Source organism: Drosophila miranda, chromosome 3 (genome assembly GCF_003369915.1).
Source record: "Drosophila miranda strain MSH22 chromosome 3, D.miranda_PacBio2.1, whole genome shotgun sequence".
Classification (NCBI taxonomy): Eukaryota; Metazoa; Arthropoda; class Insecta; order Diptera; family Drosophilidae; genus Drosophila; species Drosophila miranda.
This window is the reverse complement of record NC_046676.1, coordinates 22,461,612-22,478,427: the sequence shown is the minus strand read 5'-3', so window position 1 is coordinate 22,478,427 and position 16,816 is coordinate 22,461,612. Positions and strand designations below refer to the sequence as shown.

Below are 16,816 nucleotides of genomic sequence, written 5' to 3'. Positions count from 1 at the left end.
AGCAAAGTGTTGCCATTCCGTTCCGTTTTGTACTCGCTGTTTCGCAGATTGCTCTCTGGCTATCTTTGCGGGGGGGGGAAAATAATATCAAGAGTCTGAAAATTGCCTAGGCTTGGAAACATCTTTAATATTGTAAAACTTCAATTAATATTCGTATTAATTATTAAGTGGCGCGCGTTGTATAAACAGAAACATGCTAGCCAAACATGTCAGAGCGCGCGCGCGCATTTTTTCTCAGCGTCAGCGTTGACGCGGGCAGAAGCAGCAGGAGTATTGCCGTCTCTTTTGGGTCGCCATTGCTTGGGTCTCTCTGTGCTGGTGGTGGCTACGCTCTCTGCTCTCGCCTTAGCGTTTCGGTACAATAACATGGCGCGCGCTTGGAAAAAATGTGCTGTTTCGAAGAACATTTCAAATTGCATTTTTACTACAGTCTTAGTTCCTTTTATTTATCCTTTTATTTCTTTTGTATACTTACTTTTTGTTCTCTTCTTTTCAGCTTGAAGCAAGCATAAAATAGTTGTATTACTTCTTACTAAATAGTAACAGAAAAAACACAAAATTATTATGGCCGATAAACCAAAACGTCCCCTCTCCGCCTACATGCTGTGGCTGAATAGTGCCCGCGAAGGCATTAAGCGCGAGAGTCCCGGCATCAAGGTCACCGAGGTAGCCAAGCGCGGTGGAGAATTATGGAGAGCCATGAAGGACAAGTCGGTGAGTACACCGAAAGCTAAAAGATCATTTGGGAATCGGTAATAAAATATTCTTCTTTGATTTCTGCAGGAGTGGGAGGCCAAGGCTGCCAAGGCTAAGGATGATTATGATCGTGCCGTCAAGGACTTTGAGGCCAATGGTGGCAATAACTCTGCCAATGGCAATGCCAAGAAACGCTCGAAGCCCGCGAAAAAACCCGCCAAGAAGACCAAGAAGGACGACTCTGACGATGATGATGATGACGAGAGCGAGTAGGATGGCTCTTTCGAGGACCGTCTTGCATTCACCATCAGTTATCCATCACCAGTCACACAACAAAACACTACAGCATCAGTGGATCGAAGATTTTACCTGCAAAACGAACACCACACATTATGCAGTCGCTTCACTAACATTATAATAGAGCAAAAACACACAAAAATCGATACATCAGAAAACCAACACCAAACTGCATCGACTGTTGCAGTTGCCGGCATCGGCAGGATGGAGAGCCAATCAATCAGAAATAAGAACAATGTATACATATGAATTTAAGTTTTAGTAGTCGTTTCTTTTATAATGGTCTATACACAAAGAGAGATAGATGAAACGAAAAGTAGGGGGAAGCACAGCACCTTAAAGATGTTTCTCCCAAGCGATCTCTTCTGCAGCGAGGAGAAGGAAATTATCTTGCGTATGAAAATTGTAAAGAAAAAAGATCAAATAATTCCATTAAAAATAAAAATATGAAAACAAGTTATACAAGTGTTCCCCCGGTGGATGTTTTCGATTAGATGCAGGGCTCCAGAGAGTTAAGATTAGAGATCCACACTACACACACAAAGAACACGCCGCAAATGAAACAAACGAAATATCGCTCAGGTCTTTTCGTCATTTTGCATTAAACTTTAATAATGTTTAAACGTCTTGTTATGTAAAAAGATGTGTAGTCGAAGAAGCAGAGGGTAGAGGATGAGTTTTGTGGAGAAAGCAGATGTAATTGCATTTAATCGGTAGATTTAATTGATAATTATACATATAATTTAATGAGAAACGAAACCAACAAAATAAAGCAAGAAATACATTTTTTAAATGCGTTAAATATGGGCTCGTGCCCCTCGACTCTTTCTTTTTTGGCTGGCCTGGCCTGGCTGGGTCTTCCACATCCGCTTCTTCCCCCCCCATCAAAATAACTAGACAAAAAGTGAGCAAGCCATTTGTATTAACCTCTTGTTTATTTTAAATATCAATACGAATTCAATGGATTTGCTCCGTTTTGAGTTGGGATTTAGTTCTATATATTTATCTATATATATCGAATGGGTTAGCACCCCAAATACCTTTAGAGTTCTTGTCTTCACTTTGGGATTATCAATGGTTAACAAATCTAAAACACAACCCTACAAACAATATCTATCAACTCAGTGCAATGGATGATGGTGCACTGCTGGGTTGGGTTTGGTGAAACATACACAGATTAAAGCTTAAATTTATTATGGTGTATATTGATTGGGCGGGCACTCTCCTTTCTCCTTTCTCCAGATATTGGTAATTAAGTTAAGGAGTCCTTTGTTTTTTTTTTTCAGTTTTCCACGGTGGACAAACAGAGAAGGTGTTGCGCTTATTTTATTTTAGAGCTTAAACTACGAATTATGGCGACCAAAAAAAAAAAATCTCTCTCAGAGCCAATCCACAAAAAGTGAAACAAATAGGGTATGAACGAAAGAAGCTGTTCCAAGGGGTGTCCAGTGGGTGAGTCTGTGCCATTTTCCACATTTTTCTTGTGGTCCGAAGCACCATACGGAGAGCGGCATTGAGAGCAGCCCTGCCCCCGCCTTGTCCCTTTAATTGCGATTCAGCCAGAATATTGTCTTCAGCACAAAGTAGGCCAGGCCCAGGCAATAGACGATCTTCTCCCGCTGCATACGCTGCTCGTTGTTGATCTCAATGTTGAGCACCCGGCGATTCAGCTTGGCCAGCTGGCGGCGCAGATACAGGATCTCTTCGTGGGGCGTCAGCTCGCCCATTGGCGTGCCCTCGCGCTGGGCCAGCATCGAGGCATCCAGATTGTTGTGCTGCTGCTGCTGGTTCAGCTGAGAACGCTTGCTGGCACTGCCCGTGGTTAGCTGTGGGCAGAGAAGGATTCGGGCGTTAATGCGGTTCATCAGTTGGTCAGACTGCGGGGCAACCCACAGATATCTTTTGATATACCATTTCAAATCGGAAAGTAAAAAATATATCATATAGATTCTCGTGTCTCGCGTCCAGTGACAGTTCGGGTCAAGCATTACAAACAACTAACGAAAATTTGTTGTTTAAGAAAATTTGTGTAGTAAACCGTATTTTTGGCCAGTACAATGTCACATCAGCCCTTTCCCCACGCCAACGATGAGGAGGAGCCGCCCAAGCTGGAGCCCATCATCAGTGCGATGAAGTGCGAGCAGACCGGACACATAATGGAGGCCATCCTGTTGTACGAGGAGGGCATCTATAAGCTGAATCAGATGAGCGAGGCGGAGCCCAACAAAAAACACCTGTGCGGCAAGCATATAAAGATATACGAGACCCGCGCCAAGCAGCTGAGGGAGCAGGTGAAGAGCCACTTGCAAAGCAGTCGGGTACTGGACCACATCAGCATCGAGCGCGATTCGCGCGGCAAGAGCTACCAGCGCCTGTTCGGTGCCTATCTGGACGACAATGTCAAGGAGGCCCACATCAATGAGCCGCACCTGACGGACCAGAATCACATTCGGAACCTACTGAACTTCCTGGAAGTACTGGTCAAGAACTGTCGCTATCTAAAGTACATTCGTCTCACCACCCGTCCGGATCCCGTTATGCCCAAGAACCAGCAGCTTATCCTAGAACAGATACGCTCCGATCTGGCCACAGGCAACATTCAGCTGCACTACCAAATGGACGACACCCTTCACGACCGCAAGATCGTGCTCAGCTCTGGGGTGGTAATCAAGATTGGTCGCGGTCTGCACTACTTTGAGGCCAGTGATAATAGCCATACTCTGGGCTTGTGCGACTTCGATTTTCGCAAGTGCCAGGCCACCGAGGTGGACATCTGGAAGTGTCGGGCCTTTGCCAAGAAGCCCAAGGACCCGGGCGAACCACAGCACGACGTGGATGAGGCGAGCGCCGAGGCTGAACCAAACGGCTACTCCAGTGACTAGGGAGAGGGCTACTTATCATCCGAAATAGTACTAGAAATCAATAAAAGCAGCAGTCGTTAATCTCTAACACACGGTCTGAGTGTTGAGCGGGGCGTACTATTACCATAGTCGTCGATCACATTTCGTCATGGCCTGCATGCGTTTGCTGATAAGTCGAGTGGCTTAACCCCAATTGCTTACCTGCGAATCGGACTCCACAGAGTTGGCATCGTTGGTGTGGAAGCCCATGCGGGCTGTGCCATTGGCGCGCACGTATTGAGTGGCATTCCCCTGCTCGTCCTCGTCCTGATCCTGCCCATACAGGTGATAGCCGTTGGCCCTGATGGGGGAACTCTCCTCGGAGGCCGATGGGAAGTGATGGTCGGTGAGTGTGATGACGCGCGGCGGCGTCTGGACGCGTGCATAGCTCGCCGAGGGATTCTTGGGTAGAATGGAGTTCTCCAGCTGTATTTCGCGCGGTGCCGAGCGCGTTTCCAGATGCTGATTGTGCCCGAGCACCACAATGCGGTCGGGCACATTCATGTCGATCTTGTCGTGATAGTTCCAAGAGCTGATGAACTGATTTCCGTTCTGGTTGGACAGCAGTAGATCCTCGTCAGAGTACTCGCCCGTGGCCTTGATGCGCTTGGGTACGCGCATTTTGTCGTTGATTTCGTGTGCGAATTTGGCCTCGTTATAGAGATCGTCATCCAGCCCATTGAACATAGGTGTGGGCGATTGGGGGGTCACCATTGTGCTTTGCATCTGGCGGGTTCGCTCGGGGGGTCTGGGCCTCTTCTTGGGGGATTTAACAGCAATCGATGTTTTTTTTTGTTCAGTTTTGAGGAGGCGGTGAGAGAGACGTTTTCAGAACAAATTAGGACATGGAATTTTGGTTGTGCAACATTTTGCAATGCGAGTTCGTTGCTCCTGTCTTGTGCGTGTGTCTGTGTCTACTTACATTGTTCTTGAATGACAGGAAAATATTCGCAAATTCTGTATTAATTTAAATTTTTTTCCTGTCTTTTGTTATGTGTATGAGGGTGGCCAGAATGTGCTAAAAAATACAGAAAAGTCTGGTACAATGCTGTTAAGAAGTGTTCTAGAGCTGTTGGTATCTGTACTATTCGATAGACTTGATAACTATTGGCGCGTTTTTAAATAAGAATCTTGCATACCACAGAATGATATTTGGTTCACGGGGTTATACCTTGAACAAAAATAAAAAATATTCATGCTTTTAACTGATTTGAATTGCATTTATGTGAAATAAAACCGCTGACCAACATTCGATTGCTAAAAAAACATTCTGTGCTGTTAAACGCGAAGGCGGCGAACACCACAAAATGCCAGAACACGATAATCGCAACGCGAGCTTTCCGCGCTCTTTTACAACAGAACCTTCGGCCGCACATAAAAAGGGAGTATTTAAAACAAGCCAGTCAAGTAGGGCAGGGCTGAAAGTCCTATCTAGCTAGTAATATTCGACGGAATTTCAAAAACAGGGAATATGTATAGTATAACTTGAATTCGTTGGTATATTTTAATAATGAGACGGTGTATTTTGGTATATTTCTGAGGGTCATACGGTCATATATTGCAAATCAAGGGTCACACTGTTTACAACAACGCCGCAGACGCGCGTCTTTTTTTTCGAGTGGCTTTTTGCAGCATTATATGTGAACGTATCCATAAATCAATTAAAAATTAAAGGAAAAAGTAAGTAGAACAATTATTTGAAGATTAGAAGCAGAAGGATCAGAGCGATACGGCGATACGACGAAGAGAGCGTCCAGCCCTTGCGCAGCTTTGCCGCGGTTGCCGGGTACAGTCGCTCTGAGACGGGGCTCGTTTTCAGCGCGCCAAACTGCAGACACAAATAAATAGTTTTCTCCGCCCTCTGCGGCTGTGTGTGTGTGTACGATAACTATAAATAAAATATAGCACTCGCCTTTATACATATATTAATGCATACACAAATATCGGTACTTTGTTACAGCACGTTTTTGGCCAGAAATCATATAAATCTGATATGGAGCGACGCCTGAGACGCCCGCGTCGCGAGGAGGCTGCAGCGGCACCTCTCGCCTCCACACAGCCTAGCCTTCTGCCCGTTACCAGGCGGGCTGGCTCAGTGGCAGCTGCAGCAGCCGCCACTGGCCCTGCGACCCGGACACGTGTCTCGCCCTCGCGCAACAAGGTCGTTCAACCGATCTCTGAAGTGGAACTGGCACCGCGCACAAGGCGCTCCAGCCGTCCTCGCTCCTCGGTCGGACCGATGACTTCCTCTCTGCCCGTCAAGACATCGGTCAAGTCGCCAACACCCATCAGAGAGGTCCCAGAGGTGAGTGTAAATCCGTTTTAACAGTCAATAAAGTCGCTATCAAGACTCTCAATCGCTATCGGTGGGCCCTTATCTTAGCGAGGGTCAGCCCTGCCTGGAATTCTGAGAATTATTAGGAAAAGAATGTGCTTTAGCTTCGATAAGCGATATTATCCATGAGAAGCTCTATTCACGGTCCATTCTTTGCAGGTATCGTCGCCTGTGCGTCAAGCGACCAGCAATTTGCCCATGACCCTTACCACCAACACCGCTAGCCGTGCACCCAACAAATCCTTCAACACCAGCTCCGTGAACAGCAGCAGCGCGGTGAAAACCTACAGCAGCAGCAGCACAACCACTGAACACATTGAGATACGCACCGAAGGCGGGGGCGAAGTGGACATCGACGCCATACGCAAACGCATCACAGAGAGATTACGGCGATCCGTGTCGAAGACCTTTTCTAGTTTGGGCGGAACCAAAGCCACCAACACAGACGATGGCAGTCGCTATAGTAGAAGTTTGTCGCGATCGGTGTACGAAGACGAGAAGTCGTCGAAGCAGAGCTACTCAACGGGGGAGGAGGACCTGTACGAAGAGGATGAACTGGAGGAAGATGAGTTCCGTAGCTTCAATGCCACACTTCAGTCTGCCAATCAGGGAGAGACCTCGTGTCGCCAGATGAAGTCTCCTAAGGAGTTTGGCGGCTGGCTGGGAGCCTTCCTCCTATTGGTTGCGGTGCCCTTTTGTGTCTACTATCTCACCTGGAGCTGCGCGGCGCGCAACAATTGCCAATTCAAGAACGTTAATTTAGCGGTTCTGGTGGACTGGAACTATCTGGCGCGCCAGGTTTTCCAAATCCGAGTAGTAGGCGCCTTTGTGGCATACCAAGTGGCTGTCTTCCTGCTAGTGGCCCTGTTGCCGGGACGGCGCGTACATCTCACCCGGGAGACCTACAAATTCAACTCTTTGGCAGTGGCTATGGTCCTGATCATAGCCGGTGGCTATGCCGAGTATAAGAAGTATCCCGTCGTGAGCTTTATACTGCGTCACTATCTGCGATTCTGCATCTTTGGGATAGTGAGTGCTTTCGTTGCGGCCGCCTGGAGCTATTGGCGCGTGGACACCGCCAAGTACAATGTGCTCAGGCACAATGTGTCGAACGAATACGGTCGCACCGGCAACTTTGTAGTGGACTTTGCCCTCGGCAGGCAGCTGAACCCCAAGTGGATGGGACGAGTGGACTGGAAGCAATACTACTACCGTCTGTCCATGGTTAGCACCCTTCTGTATGCGACATGCTACATCTACCAGACCCTGCAGTGGCCAAAGCCACATCCGATGACGGACGGGATCACCTTGGCGCGCTATTACATTAACAATACCCACTACGATCCGGCCACATTGCTCTCGGCCAGCTGCCTGCTGCTCTACGTCCTCGACGCGATTGTCTTTGAGCACCATTTGAGCTCGTCCTTCGAACTGCAGTACGAGGGCTACGGCTGCCTCCTGCTGCTGCGCTATGCCGCCACTCCCTACCTGCTGACCGCCGTCACGAAATACTTCTACGATCAGCGTGTGCCCATCACCTGTTGGTATGCCCCCATCGGAGTCGTCGCCCTGCTGTTGCTCGGCCTCTGCGTGAAGCGCTTCAGCAGCGCCTACAAGTACAAGTACAGGCTTAACTCTCAGAACCCCATATTTTCCAACATCGAGACGATTCACACCTTCCAGGGCAACCGCATCCTGCTGACAGGCCTCTGGGGCCATGTGCGTCAGCCCAACTACTTGGGCGACATCATTGCCTTGGTGGCTCTGGCAGCACCCATGTCGCTGCGTCTGGCTTGGCCCCCAGTGCTGGGGCTGGTACTGCTAGTCTTGGTGCTTCTGCATCGCACCACGCGCTCGAATGCCCGCAACCATGCGCGCTACCACTCTGCATGGAATCGCTACTGCGCCCGGGTGCGGTACTCCATTCTGCCGAGAGTCTTCTAAGAGATAACACTATTATTTATGAATTTTTCAGTTCAGTTTTGTTTTTTTATTTCTGTGACAATTTCGTCTTTAGTTCTGTATTGATTTACATTGTGTTTCGAATTGTATATATCAATACTCGTGCATCCATTACACACAACACCATCTCTCATTGATTTTAGTACAAAATTTGATTTTATTCTCACCAACGTACAACCGACAGACACTTAACACTTAAATAAGCTTAGTTAAACCCACACACTTGTAGCTCTATGAAAATCTGTCTGTTTAATGGGCTAATATACGCTTACGATTTAAAAGCCATAAATATTCATTACTCTCTGTATAATACACGTACGAATAGGAACTAATTTTTATATTTAAATATCAATTAAATAAATTCGTAGTTTCTATACTATAAAGGAACGCACAACGAAGGTTGTCATTATTCTATATCTGGATGATATCGTCAAGGATATTTTTATTTTGAGTGGTTGCTTATCTGAAATATCTGGATAATGGGTTAATTGTTTGCTGAAATGGAACCAAAAAGAGAAAATCAATTAGAGACTAATGTAGGCATTATATCTGTAAAAATTAAAAAGGAGAATTTGAATATAACTTAGTCGATTATTTAAAGATGAAGCTTAAACTAAAGTGCAGACTTTGCATGTCTATAAGGTCAAGATCGCCCTTAACTTGATTTCAAGTTGAATCCAAATATAAAGTATGATGGAGCATATTTCATGCCTTTTGCCACAAAATGTGGTTGATGATGATGATGAATGTCAGCCAACGAATAAAAGAAGTAATTTTGTGTAAAAATGCCCCTGCTCACTGCCACCCCTCGCTGCTGCCACACCGCACAAAGTTCTGTGGTGTGGGCGTGCCCCAAAGCCGTTACAACTGTTAATGACATTTACGAATGTTTGCAAGAGACCAAAGTTGCTGGAACCACCCGTCTCTCCCCTCCATCTAGCACACACATAATGCCAAAATAATGACGAAGTCTGGCTTGCACCTCCGTCCCCCAATGCCCGCCCCAATCCCACTTCGGCGTGATTCTCTCCCTCTGCCCTGCAATAGAAAAATGACGCGGAAACTGTCAAAAAAGAAAGCAACAGAAAATATAGAAAGAGGCAAGCAAACGCCAGCGCCGGGCCGACATTTGCGGTTTGCTATACAAATGACCGACCACCGCCGCCGCCGCCGCCGCCGTTGCCGACTGCCCCGCCCACTTGACGAAAATTATACAATAATGGCGTCAACATTAGCAAATTGTAGAGCTTGTCGAGCCAGTTGCCATTCAGGCAGGGAAACAGCTCCCTGCTCCCTGCTCCCTGCTCCCAGTCCCCGTCCGGTAGGTTGTCCTTTAATGAGCGTTTAAATTGGCGGATCCTGGTCCTGCAACTGCGCATGGGGTGAGATTTTGCTTTTTCTGTTTTTTTTTCTTGATTGATTGCTCTTTGTGGTGGTTAGTTTTTGGGTCGGGTGAGGGGGAACAAAGCGCATAAATGATTACAACAAATATGCAAATTTAACCCAACAGTCATGGGGACAAGCACTGGAAAACTATGTACTTGGTTGCTTCAAATATTTGTACAACTTTCTCACATGCTAAGTATCGAAGCGAAGGAAAGATCTTGTGACCGCGATCTACAATTGAGCTTCCATCTACTGGAACTGGAATTGAGCCTGGAAATAAGTTTGCTTAAAAAGTTTCGAAAGAGAAAAACAAAGAAAAGAGAAAACCTCAGCTCTCTCACCTGGACACACACACACACACACACGCACTAACGCATAAATCACGCCTTTTGTCAGCATCAGATAACGTTTGGCATAAATTTAGTTTTAATTGACTTAATGCTTGTAGTTTTATCAAATAATTAATTACAAAGCAGACTGTGGGCAACACCCAGAGAGACAGTTTAAGGAGCTTCGTGTGGGAGCAAAGTTGGGTCAAGCAGGGATCTCCCGTTCCAGGTACAGTCTGTCCAGCTCTATCTGGCACTTTTCTGTGGGCGGCACTCAGCGGACTGTCTCTGCAGTTAGTTGGCGCACCAGTTGGCCAGCAACTGCAGTGTTTGCTTTGCGTGGGCCCCTCCACTCGCTTTCAATTATCTAGTTTTCTATAAATTTTCTTGGTCGCAGTGGTCGTTGTCAATGCATTTTGTTGGTCTGTAATTGCCCCTTGTCAACAAGTCGGGGCGCAACCAGTCCAGAGATCGATATCGTGGTCGTTTGCCACAATTTTTGTTCTGTTGGGAGAGCAATAAAACTGTTATTGAATGTAATTAGCTTCGTAATGGGGTTATTTATGTATGCCATTTCTTGTTTATGAAGTGCAGTGCAGTGCACTGCAGTGAACTGCAGTTTGTCAACGCTCTGTTTTGATTGATTGATTAATGGATGTTCTGCAAAATGACTGGAATGGAATAACAAATTGAAACTCGAAAGTGGAATTGAACTTTCCTTGGGAGGGTTTCCAGAACTCCTTTAGCCTTGAACCAACTTCAATGGCAAACCAAGTGAAAAATGAGAGGCAAGAACATTAGCCATTCGCCTACGAGTATCACTGGCCCGCCCCAGAAACGCTCCAATGCCAACTTTGGAAGGGACCTTGAAAAAAGCGTCAAGCAGAAAGCTCTTGACAAGTTTTGTCAGCCAACAATGGGACACGTAGCCTTTGTTCGCCAGTGTCAGGACCTGCACATTCATCTTCGTCAGGAAGCGGGCTAAGTTTGCATTTAAATTGGTAATTAACACGAAATGAAAGCGAAAGCCAGAAAGAAGAAAAATGCGATGCGAAATAAACAGGAATACAAAAGAACTAAGCGAAGGACTGTGGAAGCAGTGAAACGGAAACAATCAACTAGCCCAACGATAACAAATGTGGGCTAAAGAAACAGTAGGACAGTCACACATTGAAGAAATGGTAATGCCAAGGGCAGGATATCATTTTCGATTGCAAAATTGATTGTCAAAGAGAGGGCGTATTGGCTACACTGAGTGAAATGGGAAATCAACCTTACACATACATATGTAAAATATGTACCTACTATATTTAACTTAATTTTACTCTTGGTTTTAAGTGAAGTTGTGCAAGTCAATCGATCAATTCTTCCAGTGTAATTGTCTGTAAAAACTCACCCAGTGTAATAATCCCGTTGCTTCTGCCAGCTGCACTTGCTGCTGCTTCTGGTTCTGCTTCTGCTTCTGCTTCTCCGACGTTATCATTTCATTAAATCAGAAAACGGGAACAAAACAATAAAACGGTACAACAACAAGGAGAACGAACGATTGCCAAAAGACAAAGCGAGAAAAACGTTTCGTTTGGGTTCTTCCTCCTCCTTCTCTCCCACAAACACGACTCTCTCTCCTCCAATGAACGCTGCCAATTGAATGTAAATGAGAGAATGGGTGGCGCTGTCAGCTAAACGGATAGGAACGGATTGAGAGTGGACAGCGCAGTGGCAGAGGCAGAGGCAGAGGCAGAGAGGTAGAAGCTGGCTTTTGTTGAGCAGGTCATCAATGACAATCGAAGAACCTGACGACTTACTAGACGGAAATTGTGAATGGAAAACCTGAGCTCTTACTAGGCGAAAACTGTGTACGGAGGACCCATTGTCAGATGCAATTGCCTTTATTAGCCATCAATCCAGTGAAGAAATAGAGAGGAAATGCGAGTGAGAACTATGGATTTGATGGGGTACAATCTTTGATCTCCTGCTTTCTGTCAGCTTATGAGATTATGGTAATTATCGCCGCTGATGTTGGTTCTGTTAATCGAAAGGATCATTGAGTATCGATTTGGTCCCTAAAACAAACCCTAAAAATTGAACTAAAATTAAGTTTCCCATCCAGGAAAAAGTCAATTGCATGCATATCCTGTAACAGCAATTAGTAAAATTTCTTGGCCAGAAACAGAGCAAAGCATACCTGACCGAAACCCATTACCCGCTCGACTTGGCCATAACCGTAACGTAGAATTGGATTGTGGGGGGTAGTCGGAGCGAGGGACATAGTGTGGAACGAGTGAAAAAGAATGAGCACAGGCAAAACAAACTTAATTGTCTGCACAGTTTTATTTACTCCGTAGAGGGACGGACAGGACTTACCATGTCCTTGCCCTGCCGGAGACAGATAGATATGCCATAGAGGATGAGATGCGGCTGCGTCTGCTTGTAATTACTGTGCAACGACGAGTACTGGGAGCAAGCAGTCCTTCGCCTCCTGCACCCACTTAACGAACATGACCAAGACTGGCCAAACAATAGGCCTCTGTCTCTGTCTCTGGGTCTGACTCTGAGCACTGGGCACTGGGCACTGGCCACTGGTTTCAACATGCACGGCTCGTTGCATGGATAAGTGATGCAAAGCCAGCCCCCTGCCATCCATTGTGCCCTGGGTCTTGTTTAATGCCAACACAATAAACTTGGCCAAAAGGTTGTTGTCAATGCTATTACTGCTGGTGCTCTACGGGCAGCCGAGGGGAATGGATTCCTGTCTATGGTTGGCCAGGCACCGACTACAAGTCTGTGGCCATGTAGTAGGTGTTGTTATCATATTTGCATCGTCCTGGCTCTGGTGCTGGTGCGGTCCTGGTGCGGTCCTGGTCCCCCGGTCCCCCGGTACCGGTTCCTCCTGCCAATAACTCAATCACCGACGCACTGCAGTTGCCCGGGACCCATTCATCATCGGTAGACAAAATATTAATCGCTCCTGCCCTTGCACTTGCACTTGCACGTGGCTAAATTGGATTCGAGCGCGATTATGTCACGGCAGCAAGGTTACAATTTATAATTGTCAAACGTACGAGCGATGTGCGGATGCATGCCAACTGCCCAGACAAATGGTATACGAGCATGGCGAGCCCCAGTCCCCAGGATCCCCAAAGCAAATTTTCACTATACCCGTGATTTATGGCCAGAGGAAATTGACTTGTGATATATGATTCCCGGTGCAGCCAAGACCTTGAAAAAGCTGCAACAAAGGCAGTAAGTTTTATGGAATGGAAAGTGTTTCCCATTCACGTGGATATACCCATGATAGTATCAGTGATTTGTTTCCTAAAAGTGGTTTGTTCCAAGCATAACTACGAGTATAAAAGAGTTTAGATCTACAGGATAGATGTCTCAAAGAACACTAATAGTCAGATATCTCTGGTGCCCAAAAGAAGCCAAAATGTTCTGGGAATAAATGTTGTAATATCAAAAATATTAGAAACCTGAAGCAATAGAAAACGAAAAGACATCCAGGGCAGAACCATTGAAATCGTTGCTCAATAGACAACTCATTGAACATGAATAAAGTTCTACTGTAATCCGACATCTTGGCACCACCACAAAAGGTCCTCGAGGGCGTAAGTGAATTGGCCGAGCCATGAGGACTCGCTTGAGACAAGGTTTTGGCCCTGACTGTCTTTAAAGAGCAAAAGTCAAAGCCATCAACCGTCTTCCATTTCAATTATGAAATTGCTCTATCTAATCCGCGCTTTAATAAAAGCTCCAGAAGTTCAGCCACAACCCCAACTATGAGGGAAGCAGCTCTTAACAAGCCTTTGCCAGCGACCCTTAAGCCACCTCACCTTTTAATGAGTCAGAAAGTTGATGCCACATAACGATGTCATAATGGGCATTGTGTGGGCAAGACAGGGCAGGACAGGATGCTGGAGGAGAGGAGAGGACAGCGGGAGATGGAGTCGCGGCTTAGCGCCTGACGCTTTTCACTCTTTACTCTTCACTTTTCAATCCTCGCTAAGCAAAGCGGGGGGTCAGTCAGGAGCCAGGACAATGGCAAAGACAGGAAAGCATCTCTATTGTGATTTTAATTAGAAAAACTTTTGCCCCACACTTCAATTAGTGGGCTCGGGGGATCGGCCACAGAGCCACAAGACCACAACCGAAAAACGACGACGGACAGCATGCAACAATTTCTGGCATTAAAACGAAAACTATTCCTTAGCTTAGCATAATATTTACCAGAAGCCAAAAGCGTTGAATATCGGAGAGTTTCCGAGGAAAAAATGGCAGGAAATATTGGTAGAAAAACTAGTTGAAAAAGCAGTGGACAGAGGAAGAAGGAGCAGACGGAGAGCCACAACAATTCAGGATGCAGAGCGGAGAAGAGTTCGAGTTGAGTTCAGGTCGAGGAAAAAGTATGCAACACTCCCCAGAGTTACCTGAGCACAACAAAGGCGCTTACCAGGTGTTGGTGCATGCCAGGAGTGGCAAAAGGATTGCGGAGGGAAGTGGACAGACCGCAAGCCGAGCCCAGGACCAGGCCCAGGACCAAAGTAGCAAGTTTGCTGGAGGAGAGCAGGGGCTTGGGCTTGGGTTTGGGCTTGGGGAGCCATATGCGAAATTGTTTTATAGCTGCCCGGGAATGGTCAGTCTGTAGTCCAGAGTCTCTACTACAGTCGAGTCGAGGAGAGCGTTGAGTTTGTTTATGGCCAGCCAGGCAACTTGGGCCAGAACGGATGTTGCCTTTAACGTGTACATCCGCTGGTCCGAGCCCCTCTGTTTGCCCGTTCCTCCCTATAGCACGTGTACGACTATCTGTGCAAGGGAGCATTCTGAGCGTTCAGTTTCATGTTGAAGCGTTTAACAAAGCGCCGTAAATTGCATCAGGCGTGCAACCACAATCTAAGGGTATCCCACCCCGATCCGCCCTCCGAGTATACCGTGACCGGTAGGTTTTCCAGAGTTTCTTATTCCCAGTTAAGAGCGTATCCCTTTTGCGGTTCAGGTAAACTTTTATTACCCCGAAAAAAACAATTTAAACATCGGAGGATGGCCTGGAGCAGGCTTTTAGCCAGACCAGGAATTAGATTATTGGCCTTGAGGTAAATGTTTCTCGGTCCGAACTGATGCTAATGGAATGCGGTCTTACTCGGCAGACGTCATCTTCAATTTGTGGCCCTTTCCCGTTTTAAATTGATTCGAGCTTCCCGGCCCAACTGCAAGCACAATTAAAACGTTTGCTGAGTTCTCGGTTAAAGTTAGCTCCTCATTTGCCTGGGGCACGGGGACACACATCTGCGATCGAACAATTATTAGTTGCTGTAATCAAAGCCCCAGCTGCGGACACAATTGGTATATTGCCAATGTTTATTAGAGTCGGTCCCAAAGCCTCGCCAAATTGCCAAACACATCCCAGGGGATGGGGACCGGGACCCACCCGGTCCCAACATGCGACAGCCGGGGGCAGCGGTGGCAGCAACGACGGTGGCAAGTGCAGCAAGGCGTTGCTTTTTTAATAGAGTCATAACTTGCTGCCAACTAATGGGATTCGAACCAAAACACGCTGCACTGAAAGAAATAAAGGGCACTGCTGCTTCCTATTGCCGTAGTGGTTCTCTGTAAGTACGAGTTCTTCTGCAACTCGTGCAATCATAGATTTTGTAATAAAACCTTGCATACAATGAAATTCTTTGTTGAAAAAGGAATGCCCAATAGAGAGCTCAGTAGAGCTCTTCCTGTGTTTGAATACAATTTCTAGATTTTCCAGACCAATAGATTGCTCAAAGATTTTACTGTACACCTACGTATTATTTTTTTTTCTCTCGGTGGACTTTTGGTCAGTCCTTGCTTAGCCATAACCTACGCCCCTCGAGTTTTCATACACCGCTTCTATATACTATTTTTTTTTTTGCTACGTTCGTTACTTTCTGTGTCCTCTATCGTGGCTCGACTTTGGTTACAATTCAATTTGCAGTGGGCGCTTTTTTCCTGGACATATTTTCTTTTTTTTTTTGTGTGCGGTCGCCTGGCGCTTTGGAAATTTGTGTCCGTACTCCGCCGTACCTGGGCAGTGTCGTAAATGTGTGGAAATTGTTGGGTGTTATGCCTCGTAGGTATGACTGCCAGTTAAGCAACGGGCGGTCCCGAGCTAAGAACTCTTCTCCACCTCCACCTGTACCCCCATACCCTGCCTGGCTCCATCTCCATTCCCGAGTGTGTGGCATGTGGCCAACAAATCTCCACCTCTCCCTGGCGGCTCTCGCTGTCGTTTTATTGTCTTGGCATAATGTTGACGTTGGACTTGTTCTAGATGGTTGCTGGGCTCGTTACTTCTCCTGGCCGGGCGCCCCAAGAGCAGGGCATGTGGTCCTCATAATTGTCTTGCGCAAATGGTCGTGTAAAATTTTAATTGCTTTTTAGTGCAAACTCTTGGAAAATTTGTAGTTTCCGAAGAGGCCAAGACCGGGGCTAAGCTCATATGTCCCACGCTCACTTTTGAAGGGTCAAAACCTGTCGACTCTGGGGCTGATTAGGAAATGTTTATGTCGTAGGTGTTTTTCCTGAATGGCTTTATTTTGAAGAGCTTTCAAAGATTTCAATATGGTCATTGGAGGCGGAAGAATCGTAGGACTACTGCTTGTCAGCTGGTGTATTCCCTTGACTGTCTTTAGCTCCCAAAACCAAGCCGCATCTTAACTGAAATCAGCAGACACTCATTAAAATCCAAAGTAATTTTCCGCACCATATCACCGTGCATGACACATATATCAAAAATGTATGTGCGAAACGTCAAAAAGTTTAAACACGGCCGCCATAAAAACAATTTGAATACATTTTTGATTACATTTATGGAGAGGAGCGGGGTTGTGGGGCCAAAAGGAAACCAAGTCAAGCTGAAAACAACTTTCGAACAACACTTGACA

At 46.4% G+C, this 16,816-nt stretch overlaps 4 protein-coding genes and 1 long non-coding RNA gene across 7 annotated transcripts; 3 read left to right on the top strand and 2 right to left on the bottom strand.

The window, feature by feature from the left end:
- The first annotated feature begins 496 nt into the window (after positions 1 to 496).
- LOC108159910 (high mobility group protein D) lies at positions 497 to 1,777 on the top strand. The gene is made up of 2 exons (XM_017293541.2): positions 497 to 714; positions 784 to 1,777. Exons 1-2 carry the CDS (start codon positions 565 to 567, stop codon positions 967 to 969), a joined length of 336 nt encoding a protein of 111 aa, XP_017149030.1. The 5' UTR covers positions 497 to 564; the 3' UTR covers positions 970 to 1,777.
- A 129-nt stretch (positions 1,778 to 1,906) lies between these two features.
- Positions 1,907 to 4,911, bottom strand: LOC108159908 (transport and Golgi organization protein 11). 3 transcript variants are annotated; one of them, XM_017293538.2, is made up of 3 exons: positions 4,816 to 4,911; positions 4,056 to 4,652; positions 1,907 to 2,819 (listed from the first exon to the last, which is right to left on the bottom strand). In XM_017293538.2, exons 2-3 carry the CDS (start codon positions 4,617 to 4,619, stop codon positions 2,538 to 2,540), a joined length of 846 nt encoding a protein of 281 aa, XP_017149027.1. In that variant the 5' UTR covers positions 4,620 to 4,652; positions 4,816 to 4,911; the 3' UTR covers positions 1,907 to 2,537. The 3 variants fall into 3 exon arrangements, with proteins under 3 accessions (XP_017149027.1, XP_017149028.1, XP_033246369.1); XM_017293539.2 differs by having other exon boundaries at positions 4,056 to 4,649; XM_033390478.1 differs by lacking the exons at positions 4,056 to 4,652; positions 4,816 to 4,911 and adding an exon at positions 2,905 to 2,926.
- Positions 2,973 to 3,944, top strand: LOC108159909 (MIT domain-containing protein 1). Its single transcript, XM_017293540.2, has one exon. The coding sequence runs from the start codon at positions 3,051 to 3,053 to the stop codon at positions 3,873 to 3,875; it is 825 nt and encodes a 274-aa protein (XP_017149029.1). The 5' UTR covers positions 2,973 to 3,050; the 3' UTR covers positions 3,876 to 3,944.
- A 551-nt stretch (positions 4,912 to 5,462) lies between the features above and the next one.
- On the top strand, positions 5,463 to 8,581 carry LOC108159763 (lamin-B receptor). The gene is made up of 3 exons (XM_017293322.2): positions 5,463 to 5,573; positions 5,854 to 6,198; positions 6,388 to 8,581. Exons 2-3 carry the CDS (start codon positions 5,887 to 5,889, stop codon positions 8,170 to 8,172), a joined length of 2,097 nt encoding a protein of 698 aa, XP_017148811.1. The 5' UTR covers positions 5,463 to 5,573; positions 5,854 to 5,886; the 3' UTR covers positions 8,173 to 8,581.
- Positions 8,257 to 11,545, bottom strand: LOC108159770. Its single transcript, XR_001775353.2, has 2 exons — positions 11,302 to 11,545; positions 8,257 to 8,685 (listed from the first exon to the last, which is right to left on the bottom strand). It is a non-coding gene; the product is annotated as an uncharacterized LOC108159770 (long non-coding RNA).
- Between the last annotated feature and the right edge of the window lie 5,271 nt (positions 11,546 to 16,816).

What these genes read in the sequence shown, in the direction of transcription:
- LOC108159908 (XM_017293538.2), bottom strand. Translation starts at nt 4,619, where the DNA reads ATGCAAAGCACAATGGTGACCCCCCAATCGCCCACACCTATGTTCAAT. An exon ending in CTGTGGAGTCCGATTCGCAG is followed by an intron (nt 2,820 to 4,055) that starts GTAAGCAATTGG and finishes CTCTGCCCACAG; the next exon opens with CTAACCACGGGCAGTGCCAG.
- LOC108159910 (XM_017293541.2), top strand. Translation starts at nt 565, where the DNA reads ATGGCCGATAAACCAAAACGTCCCCTCTCCGCCTACATGCTGTGGCTG. An exon ending in GAGCCATGAAGGACAAGTCG is followed by an intron (nt 715 to 783) that starts GTGAGTACACCG and finishes TGATTTCTGCAG; the next exon opens with GAGTGGGAGGCCAAGGCTGC.
- LOC108159909 (XM_017293540.2), top strand. Translation starts at nt 3,051, where the DNA reads ATGTCACATCAGCCCTTTCCCCACGCCAACGATGAGGAGGAGCCGCCC.
- LOC108159763 (XM_017293322.2), top strand. Translation starts at nt 5,887, where the DNA reads ATGGAGCGACGCCTGAGACGCCCGCGTCGCGAGGAGGCTGCAGCGGCA. An exon ending in CCATCAGAGAGGTCCCAGAG is followed by an intron (nt 6,199 to 6,387) that starts GTGAGTGTAAAT and finishes CATTCTTTGCAG; the next exon opens with GTATCGTCGCCTGTGCGTCA.